The sequence below is a fragment of the Drosophila obscura genome, unplaced genomic scaffold, assembly GCF_018151105.1.
Source record: "Drosophila obscura isolate BZ-5 IFL unplaced genomic scaffold, ASM1815110v1 contig_150, whole genome shotgun sequence".
Classification (NCBI taxonomy): domain Eukaryota; kingdom Metazoa; phylum Arthropoda; class Insecta; order Diptera; family Drosophilidae; genus Drosophila; species Drosophila obscura.
Window position 1 is genome coordinate 7,952,151 of NW_024542736.1, and position 14,508 is coordinate 7,966,658.

Below are 14,508 nucleotides of genomic sequence, written 5' to 3' on the forward strand. Positions count from 1 at the left end.
GACTGATGCCGAATCTGATGGGGGGCCACTCACTCCCTCACTCACTTTGAATATGCATGCAACCCAACATGCCGAGTGGGGCCCTTCTTGGGCACAGCGCAACGCATTTGGTGCTACATAGGAACTCGCAGCTGGACTTGGACTGCGACTTGGACATGGGCATTCTTTCACGACGCGTGTCTATATTGAGGGCAGCACCAGCACCCCTTCACCCGTCCATGCCGACGAGCCGATCGTTTCGCTTTCATTTTTCGCTGCTGGCCGATAATGATTTATCAGCTAATTAATAAACAGGCAGTGCATTTTAATTTTTAGTCAATGCCTGTAATGCCTTAATCCACGGCATAGTAACGGTCTTCCATTGATGAATGTCCGGCGGATGGCCTCACCCACACCCACATACCCTGACGATTCACTTTCATTCACGGCATACCCAAAATGATAGTACGAGTAGTACAAGTTAATTTAAGCTTTCAGACAGGTGTACAATGTGCAGTGGTTCTTTATCTGACAAACAATAAATAATGGCAGTACAGACTCGTACACGTATATGCACAGATAATCGAAATTAGTTTTACTGCACCAAAGGGTACCCGCCCAGCCGTGAATGCAGTTGGAAGTTTTCCACGGCTCCAGAAGTTCACTCTGATTAATAATTTAAATCTATAGCAATGCATGGCTCGAACTTTGTAATTATTTAATTATATATATTAAAAATAATATCATAAATAGTTCTTGCAATAGGAAAAACAGTTGCTCCATATATCATTCGATCTGTGTGATGATTTTTTGTGCTTAGCATGTTGCGACGCAGTTGGCTGTTGGATTACTATATGGTCTGATATTTATTAGTGCGGATTATCTGGACGGATAAGATTAGATCGGGGATTTTTTGATAGCAGGGACATTGATAAACGTTATCGAGGGGCATGATATTATAGTAGATATCCATACATATCTAAACGTCGCAAAGTTTGCTTTCCTTACTCCTCATTGACTTTGTTTTGGCTAATTGGCATTGGCTGGCATCACTGCTAATTGTGTGAAAGTAAATTAAGATACCTAATATGTGAAGCGGACTTTTCATGAGTGTTGTCTCTGTCACCGATAGAATTTACTTTCTACTCTGGATTTTCAGTCTGACCAGAAGATCAGCTCTCTGTGCGCCAGTTTTGTCAACAACTTTCTCATGCAATCGCCGTCAGAGTTAATTGAAGGCGTCTCTGCCACTGGCATTGCCTCTGGCACTGGCTCTGCCACTGGCTCTGGCTGTGTCTCTGTTTTTGGCCAGCCTGTGCGCCAAAGAACCAAAACATGAACCGTTAGCAGGCTACTTAAAGATTCGGTATTATTTATGGCTAATGCTGTTTGCCGATGGCGGGGGATGGGGTACGGAGGCCAGCGGCAATTACAGCTAAAAGAAATCAATGAGCGAGATCAGTGAGAAATTGCAGGCCAGGCCTACTCTAGATATTTTTTTCTTCTTTGGAACTCACTCCGTACCGGGGCCAAGACCAAGACCAAGACGTCTACGTCGACGACTGGCAATTTAATTGAAGAGGATTCTGTGGCAAAAAGCAGCACAAGAATCGTGTTCTATCGCTGGACGGGGCAACCTGTTGCTGTTCTGTGTTGGCAGCTGTGTCCCGTCCCCGGCTGCTTGTTGGCTTGCTTTGCTTTGCTTTGCTTGGGATGTGCTCAATTCCGATGCCAATTCCAGCATCAGAATGCCACTCGTCTGGCACTAGCACAAGCACTGGCAGCAGCCAGGCTCCGTTGCTCTGGCTCTGCCTGCTCTGGCTCTAGCTGCTTTCTTCTGAGTTGATAAAACGCTTGGCGGCCGCTGTTCGTGCCACATTTTGTGGCTGGCCAGTGCAGCGTGAACACTTCGAACGGAGCAAAAAAAAAAAAACCAATCACAGATCGGCAACGGGTGACATGCAGCAGAGATGAGCAGCCTAGTGAGATTCCTTTTATTGTGTGTGCTCTGCACGGCCCTGACCAGGGCGCATGATGGCAGCCAGGAGACGACCAGCGAGGCGGCCGCTGGCACGGAGGCGGCTCGGGGTCTGGCCAGTAGCTACGAGCCGGAGGACAAGCAGTCCCTCAAGAAGAACTCGCACATCTTCATGGGCATCTACAAGAACTACAAGAGCACCTATCTGGGCAACAAGACGACCAGTGAGTACAAGAAGCGTCTGCGGGATCGCGTGAGTGCATCACAGATGCCCAGCAACGAGGCTGCCGAGGGCCAGGGCCAGGGCCAGGGCCAGGAGCCGCACAGCGATCAGGAGCAGCTGGAGGCTGCAGATGCCCTGGCCCAGGAGCTGCGCCAGGAGGCCAATGCCGAGGCCCTGCTCGAGGCCCAGACCGGAACGCCCATTTACGATGACAACGAGACGGTGGCGGGCAAGAAGCGACGCAAACGCAAGCGCAAGGATCGCAACAAGAGGCGCGAGCAAGCAGGCGGCGCAGAGACAGAGACAGCAACAGATGCAGATGCAGAGACGGGATCGGGATCGGGAACGGGGACAGAGCAGCCCGAGCAGCAGTCCGAGAATGAGACGGTGAAACGCTACTTCGTGGGACCCGGCCTCAATGTTAGCCTGGACATGAGCAATGACATCGTGCACGTGAAGCTGGATGGCGAGAATCTCAAGGAGATCATGGCCGCTCGTTGGCTGAACCCGGACAACAGCGAAGAAGGTGAGTCTGCTGAATGTAGGAGCGCTGCTCAGTCCTACTGAATCCCCCCATTTGACACGTTTTAGGTCGCGGAAAGAAGTACGACATGATTACCAAAGTGCTGCCCCTGTTCATTCTGCCGTTCCTCATCCAGTCGGCCATTGTGCCGTTCCTGGTGACGAAGCTCAAGCTGCTGCTGGTCAAGTCGATTCTGGTGGGCAAGCTGGCCATTTTCCTGCTCATTATCTCGGCCATCAAGAACGGCAACAAGATGGTGCAGAGCTACGAGGTTCCATCCTACTGGGCCGGCGAGCCGAGCCGAAGATCCGAGCTGGCAGCTGCCGCCTCCTCAGCAGCCGCCGCCTACAACGGATACCGTGTGGAGGGCAAGCCAGCCGCTTGGATTAGCTAAAAGGGCACCCCGGTCATATAGTACAACAATCTCAAATCTCAAAAAAATGCATTAAAATTCGGTTTTAGGTTGTAAGTCCATTGGAATAAAAATATAGACATTGGGTTGATTGCATTTGTTCTTAATGGGAGTAGAGTGGGGCAGCCAAAGTCAAAGAGATATCTGCCATGAGGGCAAGGTCAGTTGACAGCCAAGTTCCAGTGTGGGCTGGCATGGCTTAATCTGCAGTGGTAAGTCTTTCATTTAGCTTCTTGTCTGGACTCCGCTTTTCAGCTGATCAACTGCTACATTCTACTTGGCAGTTGCTTCTTGCTGTGGCTATATCGCAAGCATTTCGACCATCTCCTCAACCTGTCGCACACGTTTTTGTTTTTAGAAAGGCAGTTTGTATTTTTTTTGTATTTAAATGAATTCCTTTAGAAGCACTTTTGCAATCAGTGGAAATGTCTTTCAAGTGCAGAAAGCTGCGAATTTAGCCTTTAGCCATTTCACTGGCTCCTAGCTGACTGTCATAAATCATTCTGACTGTAAAAAGTGCCTCAGAAAAGTGTCTGCGAGCAGTTGCACAATTTGTAATGTTTAAGTCATAAATTAAGTATTTATTGATGGTATTCGAGGTGATAATAAATAAACGATGCAAGCAAATAAATTAATTTAAATCTAGGTTTCTGTGAGGCTTGACCAGCGCCCCAGTCCCCCCTCCAACAGTGCTGTCCAGCACCTAGTAGCAGGTGAACTGCCGTTCCAGCTGCACGCAAACGTCGCACTGGAGACGGAATCCCCAGACCAGTTTGCAGTTGCAACGCCGCTCGCTGCGCACGTGCTGGGTGCGCACGCGGTAGCCGCAGACGCGGCAGAGCTGCTGGCAGGAGAGGCGCTCCTCCACGGAGCCGCTGCCATCCTTGGAGCACTGGCGGCCTCGGGTGCCGGTCCAGCGGCCGCTGGCCTCGGGCTCGCAGTAGTTCGGCGAGTCCTGCATAAAGACGAGCGAGTCGAGGGGAATGTTCTGCCACATGATCTTCAGATTGCTGGCCGTGCTGTCCAGCTGGATGGCATCGTCGTACATCTGCAGCAGGTCCTGGGCCACCGCCTCGAACGGCTTCAGCACTCGGACGCACTCCTCCTCGAGGCACTTGCCCTGCGGGCGGGGCTGCTTGCAGCGGCACTCCTGCACCAGCGACTGCTGCAGCAGCGAGCCAATCACCCGCTGGTTGTGGGCAGCGGCATCCGAGCCGCCGCCAAAGCGCTTCTCGTAGAGCTCCACGGCCTTGGCTGGCTCGTGGCCGCAGGGCACATTCAGGGCGTTCCCAGTGCAGCCGCAGCCGGCGATGACTCCGTTGGCGCAGTCCTTGGTCAGCTTGTGCACGATGGCGGCCATGGAGATGGCGGCCACATAGACATCCTCGCGCTCCAGCGTGGGCGTCGCCGGCGCAGTGTGTCGCTGGACAAAGTCCGTGCTGGGGCAGTTCCAGCGCTGCCACTTGAAGCTATCCTGGCAGCTGGCGAGCGCCTGCTTCAGGCCCGCGCCGGTGATGGCCTCCCACGAGAGCGGCGCCTGGAACTGGGTGTACTGGTAGTAGTTCATGTTCATGGGCTCAATGACGCCCGCCGCGGCACCGGCAATGGCCAGCAAAAGATTGATGATGAAGAACATATTGTGTGGTGTGTAGGATATGCCGAGTGCTTGATCTGTGTGTGTTGTCTCCGTTGTGTCTCTGGCTCGACTGAATGGTGAACGGAGGCGGCCGTGCGCATTTATACCAGGAGCCGAACGCCATCCTTGGGCCGTGCCCGTGGGAAATTGGGCCTGGCCGAAAAACCGGAAATTTGTCTTCGGTTGGGATTTTGTGGAGAGACAAAAAGTCCCAGCCTCACACAAATAACCCACTGGTGGTCCAAATTGCGGAGCAGCCCACGTTTCATCCGGACCTACCTGCTCCATGGGGTGTGGAGGATGCACAACGCGCCGCTCTCAACTTTCCCACGCTTAGGCAGGTAGGACCTCATGTGGCGCCGCCCGCGCGCCTGACCGTGCGCTCATGAATGAAATTTGCCCGATCTCATTCAGTCCGGCCGGAATTTCCCCATTTCCCACTGGACAATATATCAATGCCCGATGCCGATGCCGATGATTTGGAATCGGGTTTGTTTGGGTTTTGGATTGTGTCCGTCTGGGGTTTGTCTGTGCGCGGATTTGATCCTGTATTTTGGCTGGCGGCAGGCTGGCCGTGCAAGCCAATTATATAACAAAACATATGACAAATAGTTTTTAGTGCTGCTGGCATGGATATAATTTGGGAAATTAATTGCGCTTTGTGGTAAGCTGGCTGGGAAGAAGAATACCCAGGCAGCCAGCCACACAGGACTGTTGTTGATGCTGTTTGGTTTGGTATTTTCGGCAAAAGTTAATACCCCGCGATTAGGCCAAATGACGCTTAACACCCTTGTTCGTAGGATGATACAAAAAAAAGGGAATATTATGGTGCAATATTTTAGTATAGAAAACTATTTAAGGTTGCTGCATGATAATAGTTGTGATAAGAAATATTTAATTTAATAATAAATAAATTAAAAATAAGACTGTGCGACAAAGTGAGAAAATTTTGAATGTATTTGAATGAAAGTATTTGAATGTATACCTCCAAAATATTTTTTTAATTCAAAAAACCGTGACTGTTTGCACTTTTATAATTTGTACTCAAAAACTGCAGCGGATATCCACAAAAAGTAATAAATTGTGAAGAAAATTGTACAACCTTTCACAGGATTTTTAATTCGTGGAAATAGAATGGATATAACTAAAGATATAGCGACTCAAAGTTTAGCTTTTTAATGTTGGCATTATAGTGAATAAATAAAGTCTCAGGTAAAGTTAAATATAGATCGAATTGATTATCAATTAATTCATATTTGTAGTACTTAATAGATAATTGAATTATCTTTTACCGTCAATAAATTGCCAATAATTAAGTGTAAACACAAGTGAATTTTGGTATTGAGGTACAACCGTCATCAAGATAGCAATAAACTCGAATTTACGATGTACTTGCCAGATAACTACAAACACATATGTACATACCAGTATATAATACACGGATACACTCAACGCACAAAGTCATTATAAATATATACAAATATGCGATGCGATGCGATGCGATGAGTACTTGCCAGGCGTTGCCAAAAATGTGTGCGGAAATTTGGTTGATTGGGTTTTAACACAATGAAAATACCGATTCTCTAATTAGGTCGAAAATCTTGCGGCACCGGAAAAGGGTTTTTTAGGCCTCTAAGCGCCGGATAATACAGGGAGAAACAGCGCGAGGGCCCGCAGGTAGGTAGGTAGCTTCAAAATTGCTCAATTGGTCTTCGACACACACATATGGACACACACGGCATTTGTGGAAACTTACGGCGCTGGTACTGGGAGTTTCTCGAGCTCAGTAGCCAGATTGGAATTTCGGATGGAAGTGAGGAAAAACGCGACAGATCTTTGGCATTTCTAACTTTAATCAAAGCGAAGCGTGCTGCCACGACAGGGCCAATAAATTCGAGCGATCCGCAACAGTACTTACAATTTTGTTTAGCTTAAACTGCTGGCTGGCTGGCTGTCTGGCTGACTGGCTGACTCTCCGTTTCGACTAACACCAGTCGATGAGCCGGCATGCGATTAGATTAGCAATCAGCGACGCGCGGTATTACCTTCCCACATGTCCAATTAAGATATAGGAGCCCACTCGAGTGGGTGCCTGCCCGTGGTTAGGTTACCTGGCGCCCTGCCCCATTCGGCTGGGCTTAGTAGCGCTTTGGATGCGGCCCGTGCTGGATTAGCGGCAGAAGGATTGAGCATGATTATCACCGCGAAATTGGTGGCCATCGGGCTGTGTCTGGCCCTCACGGCCTTCTCCGTTTCCACCATTGTCCTGGCCGTACAAAAGTCCAGTCTGAAGAACGAGCTACGCGAGGCGCGCGAGAAACTTGATATGCTGGAGGCGGGCCAGCAAACGACTACAACCAGCACTGTGGCTCCTCCTGCGAGCACGGGAACACCCTCAGCCACGGATCCCTCGAGCCCCACTGCAGCCCCGCCTGGCACCACTGCAGTCCCCCCTGGCACCACCATAGAACCAGGCACCACAGCAGAACCAGGCAACACCACCCCCGCGCCGGAAGAGAAGATTGACTATCGCCTGCCCACCCGCCTGGAGCCCACCCACTACGACCTGTATCTGTTCCCCAATGTGGAGACGGGAGTGTTCGATGGCCAGGAGACGATCACCCTGACCGTGCACGAGGCAACCGATGAGATTGTGCTGCACTCCCTCAACCTCAACATTTCGAGCGTGTCTGTGCTCAGGCCGGACTTCTCGAGCGTGGATGTCGCGGAGATCAGCTTCGATGCGGTGCGGGAGTTTCTGGTGCTGCAGCTGGCGGAGGAGCTGAGTGCGGGCACTGAGGTGAACCTGCATCTGGGATTCGCGGGCTCCATGGTGAACAAGATCGTGGGGCTGTACAGTTCGTCGTATGTGAAGGCGGACGAGAGCCGCAAGTTGATTGCGACGTCCAAGTTTGAGCCGACCTATGCCCGGCAGGCGTTCCCCTGCTTCGACGAGCCTGCGCTGAAGGCCACCTTCCAGATAACCCTGGTGCATCCCGTGGAGGGCGACTACCATGCCCTGTCCAACATGAACATCGAATCGCAGGCCAATCAGGGCGCTTACACCGAGGTGACCTTCGCCAAGAGCGTGCCCATGAGCACCTACCTGGCCTGCTTCATTGTCTCCGACTTCACCGCGAGGTTCGTTGAGGTGGACACCAAAGGCATTGGCGAGACCTTCACAATGGGCGTTTATGCCACCCCCGAGCAGATCGCCAAGGTCGACTTTGCCGTCGAGGTGGGCAAGGGCGTGATTGAGTATTACATTGACTACTTCCAAATCGAGTATCCGCTGCCCAAGCTGGACATGGCCGCCATTCCCGACTTTGTGTCCGGCGCCATGGAGCACTGGGGTCTGGTCACCTACCGCGAGACGTCTCTGCTGTACGATGCCGAGACGAGTTCGGCGTCCAACAAGCAGCGCATTGCCTCCGTCATTGCCCACGAGTTTGCCCACATGTGGTTTGGCAACTTGGGTGAGTTATCCGCTGCTGCTTAGCCCGTCTGCCCCACTCATCTCTCCTGTTTCGTAGTTACCATGAATTGGTGGAACGATCTCTGGCTGAACGAGGGCTTTGCCAGCTTCATTGAGTACCTTGGCGTGGATTCAGTCTTTCCCGAATGGAAAATGGCAAGTCTGGCACTGGGATTACTTCTACTTGGTGGTAGTTCCATCTAATGTTTATCCATGTGATTCGATTGCATAGCGGGACCAGTTCATTGTTAGCACATTGCATGGGGTTCTGACCTTGGACGGTACCTTGGGCTCCCACCCCATCATCCAGACGGTGGAGAACCCCGACCAGATTACGGAAATCTTCGACAGCATCACCTACTCCAAGGGCTCCTCGCTGGTGCGCATGGTGGAGGACTTTCTGGGCGAGCCAACCTTCCGCCAGGCCGTGACAAACTATCTGAACGAGTACAAGTACACAACGGCCGAGACGGCCAATTTCTTCACCGAAATCGATAAGCTGGGACTGGACTACAATGTGACCGCCATCATGCTGACGTGGACGGTGCAGGTGAAGCTGAAAGATTACTCAGCCGAGCCGATTCCCCAGTGAAACATATTTCCATCCATTTTCAGATGGGTCTGCCAGTTGTCACGGTCGAGAAGATCTCCGACACTGAATACAAATTGACGCAGAAGCGCTTCTTGTCCAATCCCAACGACTATGACGCCGTTCACGTGGCCTCGGAATTCAAGTGAGTCGCAGAACCGCAGATCTGGCTGCCCCCCTTGGCGTATCTGATCGAAATATTCGCACATACATTATTAACTTGCAGCTACCGCTGGTCAATACCCATCACATACACCACCAGCGCCGAGGCGAGCGTGCAGCGGGTCTGGTTTTACCACGACCAGAGCGAAAGTAAGTGGTGCCATATGTATGCGAGGCAGGCAGACAGCCAGGCAGCCAGGCAGCCTCGTTCCTGCCCCATTCCTGCCCCATTCCAGTTGCCCAGTTAGCGATCTTCTTCTCATCTGAGCTCTCCCCATCTTGATTTGCAGTCACCATAACTCTCCCAGCTGCCGTGCAGTGGATCAAATTCAACTCGGAGCAAGTGGGCTACTACCGGGTCAACTATGACGCCGCGCTGTGGCAGTCATTGGCCACGCAACTCGTGGCCACGCCCAGTAGCTTTAGCACCGGAGATCGCGCCTCCCTGCTGAACGACGCCTTCGCCCTGGCCGACTCCACGCAGCTGCCGTATGAGATTGCCCTCGACATGACCAAGTATCTGGACAAGGAGGCGGACTATGTGCCCTGGAGCGTGGCCGCCTCGAAGCTGACATCGCTCAAGCGCACCCTCTACTACACGAACAGCTATGTGAAGTACAAGAAGTACGCGACGGCTCTGATCGAGCCCATCTACACGTCCCTCACCTGGACAGTGGGCGAGGAGCACCTGAACAAGTAAGTAACCACGGGGGAGTCTCACTCCATTATGCATCCGTTCCATGAAACGTTTACTCCACTCGTCCACTCCTGCAGTCGTCTTCGGGTAACGGCCTTGAGTGCCGCCTGCTCCCTGGGCCTGGAGTCCTGCCTCAGCGAGGTGGGAGAGCAGTTCAACAGCTGGCTGGCCACACCCGACGAACGGCCCAAGCCAGATGTACGCGAGACCATCTACTACTACGGCATGCTGTCGGTGGGCGACCAGGAGATCTGGGAGAAGGTCTGGCAGTTGTTTGTCAACGAGGCGGACGCCAGCGAGAAGTCGAAGCTGATGTACGGCCTGGCCGCTGTGCAGGAGCCCTGGCTGCTGAAGCGCTACATTGACCTGGCCTGGAACGAGGACTATGTGCGCGGTCAGGACTACTTCACCTGTCTGACCTACATTGCGGCCAATCCCGTGGGCGAGTCCCTCGTCTGGGAATATGTGCGCGAGAACTGGCTCACTCTGGTGGATCGCTTTGGGCTGAACGAGCGCTATCTGGGCAACCTTATACCCACGATTACGGCTCGCTTCAGCACCCAGACGAAGCTCGATGAGATGGTGTACTTCTTCGAGAAGTATCCCGAGGCAGGAGCCGGCACTGCTGCTCGTGTCCGTGCCCTGGAGACGGTGAAGAACAACATTGTCTGGCTGGCCGAAAATCTGGAGAGCGTCGACGCCTGGCTGGACGAACAGCAACTGTAGATGCGAGCTGCAGTCCATTGTCGTGGGTTCTTTTAAGTTTGTACTCATCTAATGGCCTGCCATAAAGCGACCGACCAACGACCAACGCTTAACAACTGAGAATAAAGATAAGCTGGCCAGAGGATTGGGGAAAAAAACACACAAATTACAGCTCCATAAATAAAATAAGCAATTATCCATCCAATCGTCGATTGCGTTAGTTAGTCCATGGCGTACTCGTACTCTCCGATAGCCACGTGCACTCGTGTGTGTACGGATCCGATTTGATTTCGATTGCCCGCCTCCAGTGCAGGTCCAGTGACAGGCCTTTTCTGGGCCATAATCGAAACATATTTGGCCAATTATCGACGTTGTTCGGATCGTACGCGAACATAAACTTTGAGGGCACACAATCAGAATTAGTTATATGGCAGCTAATCGCTAGAGTTGGACGGCGCCGGGCTGGGCCGGGCCGGGCCGGGTTTGGCTGACTCTTGGTTATAATTCAGTCGCTAGCGATTGTTGGGAGTGCAAAGATGTTCTTGACGCATATTTGGATGCAGGTGGCACTGGCCTGGGCGGTGGCGGCCTTTGCCACGGCCACCGTTGTGGTGGCGGTGCAAAACGCGAAGCTGGAGGCGAATCTGCGCGACGTACAGGAGAAGATTGACATCTACAAGGATGGCGGGCCAATCATCCAACGGGAGAGACGCGACGATGAGGTGAGTAATACATTTAAAGGCCATTTTCTATTATCCAATCTTGTATCTGTAGATTGACTATCGCCTGCCCACGGCTCTGCGGCCCGTTCACTACGAACTCTACTGGCATCCTGATCTGGATACGGGCACCTTCACGGGCCAGGAGAAGATCACCATAAGTGTGCTGGAGGCCACAAATCAAATCGTTTTGCACTCTTACCTGCTGGACGTGACGAATGTTTATGTGCTGAACCACGACGGCGTGGAGTATGAGCTGGAAGCGGAGCGACAGCTGCTGATCATCACGTTGCAGTCGGAGCTGGCCGTGGGTGCCAGCATCACCTTGGGCGTGCTCTTCAATGGCAAAATGACGGACAAGCTGGTGGGTCTATACAGCAGCACCTACAAGTCGGAAGCGGGAGACCAACGGTAAGTCACTTTTTAAATTTGAATTTTATACACGACATCCGCTACACGACATCTACATGGGAAATTCATCTAAAAGCAGCGACATTTGGCGGCGGAGAAGTTTACCACTGGCGCCACTGCATACATTTTCCGTTAAATTTTGAATTTCTGTGCAGAAAATTGGATTGGGGAGCGTACAGATACGCTAAAATATATATTTTAGCTATAAGTTACGACTGCAATTTATAGCAACTTAATTATTCTTGCAATTTTTGATGTGCAGAAACATTTCGTCAACGCAATTCGAGCCAGTTTATGCCCGTCAGGCCTTCCCCTGCTTCGATGAGCCAGCGATGAAGGCTACCTTCGCCATCACAGTGGTGCATCCGTCAGGCGCTTACCACGCAGTCTCCAACATGAAGCAAACGGTAAGCCTTCTAGCCATAATTCCATGGCGTTTTTCGGCTGCTAACTGTTTGAGTTATTCCACCAGGATTCTACCTATTTGGGCGAGTACACGGAGGCTGTCTTCGAGACCACCGTGTCGATGAGCACCTATCTGGTGTGCATTATTATGTCCGACTTTGCCTCCGAGTCCACCACTGTCAGGGCCAATGGCATTGGCGAGGACTTCAGCATGGAGGCCTTTGCCACGCCCCACCAGCTGAGCAAGGTGGAGTTCGCCTTGGAGTTTGGCGCTGCCGTCACCGAGTACTACATCCAGTACTACAAGGTGCCCTATCCACTGACCAAGCTGGACATGGCTGCCATACCCGACTTCTCCTCCAACGCCATGGAGCACTGGGGTCTGGTCACCTACCGCGAGACGGCGCTGCTCTACGACGCGAGCTTCAGTTCGACGCTCAACAAGCAGTCGATCGCCGCCGTTCTGGCCCACGAGATTGCCCACCAATGGTTCGGCAATCTGGTCACCATGCAGTGGTGGAACGACATCTGGCTGAACGAGGGATTCGCCCGCTACATGCAGTACAAGGGAGTGAATGCCGTCCATCCGGACTGGGGCATGGTAAGGCATATTGGCAGAAGGTCTCCTTCTCGGCACTAATTACGTCTATTCCAATGCATAGCTGGAGCAATTCCAAATAATCGCACTGCATCCTGTCATGGTCTACGATGGCAAACTCTCCTCGCATCCCATTGTCCAGCAAGTGGAGTCGCCCGCTGAGATCTCCGCCATTTTCGACACGATCAGCTACGAGAAGGGCGGCTCGGTCATCCGCATGCTGGAGAGCCTTGTGGGCGCCGATACCTTCGAGCAGGCTGTGACCAACTACTTGGTTAAGTATCAGTTCGAAAACACAGTCACGGACGACTTCCTCAGCGAGGTGGCCGCCCTGGTCACAGACTTTGATGTGAAGCTGCTGATGCGCACTTGGACCGAACAGATGGGCTATCCGGTGCTGAATGTGTCCCGGGTGGCAGCTGGCTTCCTCATCACCCAGCAGCGTTTCCTCGCGAACAAGGCCAGCTACGAGGAGGCGCCCGCGGACAGCGAATTCCAGTACAAGTGGAGCGTGCCCGTCACCTACACCCTCGACTCCTGGGCGGATGACACGGTCGAGAGCTTGGTCTTCCCCTATGACAATGATGCCGTGGACATAGCCCTGGACGATGATGTGCAGTGGATCAAGCTGAACGTCCATCAATTGGGCTACTATCGCGTCAACTACGAGGACAGTCTCTGGGATGCGCTGATCAAGCAACTGATAGCCGATCCGTCCCGCTTCGATGTGGCCGATCGTGCCCATCTCTTGAACGATGCCTTCGCACTGGCCGATGCCAGCCAACTGTCGTACCGCGTGCCGCTGGAGATGACCGCCTACCTGGGCCAGGAGCGTGACTTTGTGCCCTGGTACGTGGCGGCCGAGAAGCTCAAGGCGCTGCAGCGCAGCCTGATGTTCGACGAGGGCTACGTTTCCTACTTGACCTATGCGAAGACTCTGGTGGACAGCGTCTACCAGGAGCTGGGCTGGACTGTGTCCGCGACTAACCACTTGAATAAGTACGCACTGACCCTTTGCTTAGCCAGCGATTCCCTCTCTGATCTCTGATTCCCTCGTTACAGTCGACTGCGCGTGTCCATTCTGTCCGCGGCCTGTGCCCTCGGCCTGCCCGACTGCCTCGACCAGGCGGCACAGCGCTTCAACACCTGGCTGCAGAACCCCACAGCCGCCAACCGACCGGCGCCCGATCTGCGCGAGATCGTCTACCATTACGGCATGCAACAGTCGAGCAGCGAGTCCGACTGGCAGAAGCTGTTCGAGCTGTTCGTCGAGGAGACGGACGCCAGCGAGAAGCTGAAGCTGATGTACGGTCTGGCGGGTGTGCGGGACGCCCAGTTGCTGTTCACGCTGCTGGAACTGGCCAGCGATGAGAGTATTGTGCGCTCGCAGGACTACTTCACCTGTGTGCAGAATATTGCTGGCAATGCCGTGGGCGAGCCCATTGTGTGGGACTACTATCGGGAGCACTGGCCCCAGCTGAGTGCTCGTTTCGGGCTGACTAACCGCAACTTTGGCCGTCTGATTGCCCAAATCACGAAGAACTTTGCCAGCCAGGTGAAGCTGGAGGAGCTGCAGCAGTTCTATGCCAAGTACCCAGAGTCCGGTGCGGGCGCCAACTCCAGGCTGGAGGCGGTGGAGACCATCAAGTACAATATCGAATGGCTGAAGCAGAACAGCAATGACATAAGCGACTGGCTGAGCGGCACCTCCGTGCCGTTGACCAAGTAAAAACCCATTGTAAAGATGGCCTTTACTGTACTGTACTGTACTGTACAATAAATACGCTCAGACGTACAGAGCCAATTGGCAATTATGGTATCAGAAGAATCATAAGCATTGCATAAGCGCCAAAGCGAAATGTCCGCTCATGTCCGCTCAATAAAATAAAATAAAATTTCCAAAATCAAACCATAAAACAAACCAAAAGAATTTCCTTGAATTTTATCCAACAATGTGGCGATTTCTATGGCCCCAAGAACAATTTCTTGATGGCCC

General features: G+C 52.4%; 4 protein-coding genes across 4 annotated transcripts; 3 read left to right on the forward strand and 1 right to left on the reverse strand.

Moving 5' to 3' along the window:
• The first annotated feature begins 1,852 nt into the window (after nucleotides 1–1,852).
• LOC111073745 lies at nucleotides 1,853–3,187 on the forward strand. Its single transcript, XM_022366219.2, has 2 exons — nucleotides 1,853–2,706; nucleotides 2,772–3,187. The coding sequence occupies exons 1-2, from the start codon at nucleotides 1,950–1,952 to the stop codon at nucleotides 3,095–3,097; spliced, it is 1,083 nt and encodes a 360-aa protein (XP_022221911.2). The 5' UTR covers nucleotides 1,853–1,949; the 3' UTR covers nucleotides 3,098–3,187.
• Nucleotides 3,188–3,818: 631 nt separating this feature from the next.
• On the reverse strand, nucleotides 3,819–4,798 carry LOC111073744 (wnt inhibitor of Dorsal protein). The gene has a single exon (XM_022366218.2). The coding sequence runs from the start codon at nucleotides 4,749–4,751 to the stop codon at nucleotides 3,819–3,821; it is 933 nt and encodes a 310-aa protein (XP_022221910.2). The 5' UTR covers nucleotides 4,752–4,798.
• A 2,083-nt stretch (nucleotides 4,799–6,881) lies between these two features.
• Nucleotides 6,882–10,584, forward strand: LOC111073735 (glutamyl aminopeptidase). The gene is made up of 7 exons (XM_022366208.2): nucleotides 6,882–8,227; nucleotides 8,285–8,382; nucleotides 8,459–8,776; nucleotides 8,842–8,960; nucleotides 9,042–9,127; nucleotides 9,268–9,673; nucleotides 9,752–10,584. The coding sequence occupies exons 1-7, from the start codon at nucleotides 6,943–6,945 to the stop codon at nucleotides 10,398–10,400; spliced, it is 2,961 nt and encodes a 986-aa protein (XP_022221900.2). The 5' UTR covers nucleotides 6,882–6,942; the 3' UTR covers nucleotides 10,401–10,584.
• Nucleotides 10,585–10,874: 290 nt separating this feature from the next.
• Nucleotides 10,875–14,427, forward strand: LOC111073734 (glutamyl aminopeptidase). Its single transcript, XM_022366207.2, has 6 exons — nucleotides 10,875–11,101; nucleotides 11,154–11,509; nucleotides 11,772–11,916; nucleotides 11,982–12,515; nucleotides 12,577–13,511; nucleotides 13,575–14,427. The coding sequence occupies exons 1-6, from the start codon at nucleotides 10,916–10,918 to the stop codon at nucleotides 14,239–14,241; spliced, it is 2,823 nt and encodes a 940-aa protein (XP_022221899.2). The 5' UTR covers nucleotides 10,875–10,915; the 3' UTR covers nucleotides 14,242–14,427.
• Nucleotides 14,428–14,508: the final 81 nt, after the last annotated feature.

Coding starts and splice junctions, on each gene's coding strand:
- LOC111073745 (XM_022366219.2), top strand. CDS start 1,950: ATGAGCAGCCTAGTGAGATTCCTTTTATTGTGTGTGCTCTGCACGGCC. Junction 2,707..2,771: donor CCCGGACAACAGCGAAGAAG/GTGAGTCTGCTG, acceptor GACACGTTTTAG/GTCGCGGAAAGAAGTACGAC.
- LOC111073734 (XM_022366207.2), top strand. CDS start 10,916: ATGTTCTTGACGCATATTTGGATGCAGGTGGCACTGGCCTGGGCGGTG. Junction 11,510..11,771: donor TCGGAAGCGGGAGACCAACG/GTAAGTCACTTT, acceptor TTTGATGTGCAG/AAACATTTCGTCAACGCAAT. Junction 13,512..13,574: donor GCGACTAACCACTTGAATAA/GTACGCACTGAC, acceptor CCCTCGTTACAG/TCGACTGCGCGTGTCCATTC.
- LOC111073744 (XM_022366218.2), bottom strand. CDS start 4,751: ATGTTCTTCATCATCAATCTTTTGCTGGCCATTGCCGGTGCCGCGGCG.
- LOC111073735 (XM_022366208.2), top strand. CDS start 6,943: ATGATTATCACCGCGAAATTGGTGGCCATCGGGCTGTGTCTGGCCCTC. Junction 9,128..9,267: donor TTACCACGACCAGAGCGAAA/GTAAGTGGTGCC, acceptor CTTGATTTGCAG/TCACCATAACTCTCCCAGCT. Junction 9,674..9,751: donor GGCGAGGAGCACCTGAACAA/GTAAGTAACCAC, acceptor CCACTCCTGCAG/TCGTCTTCGGGTAACGGCCT.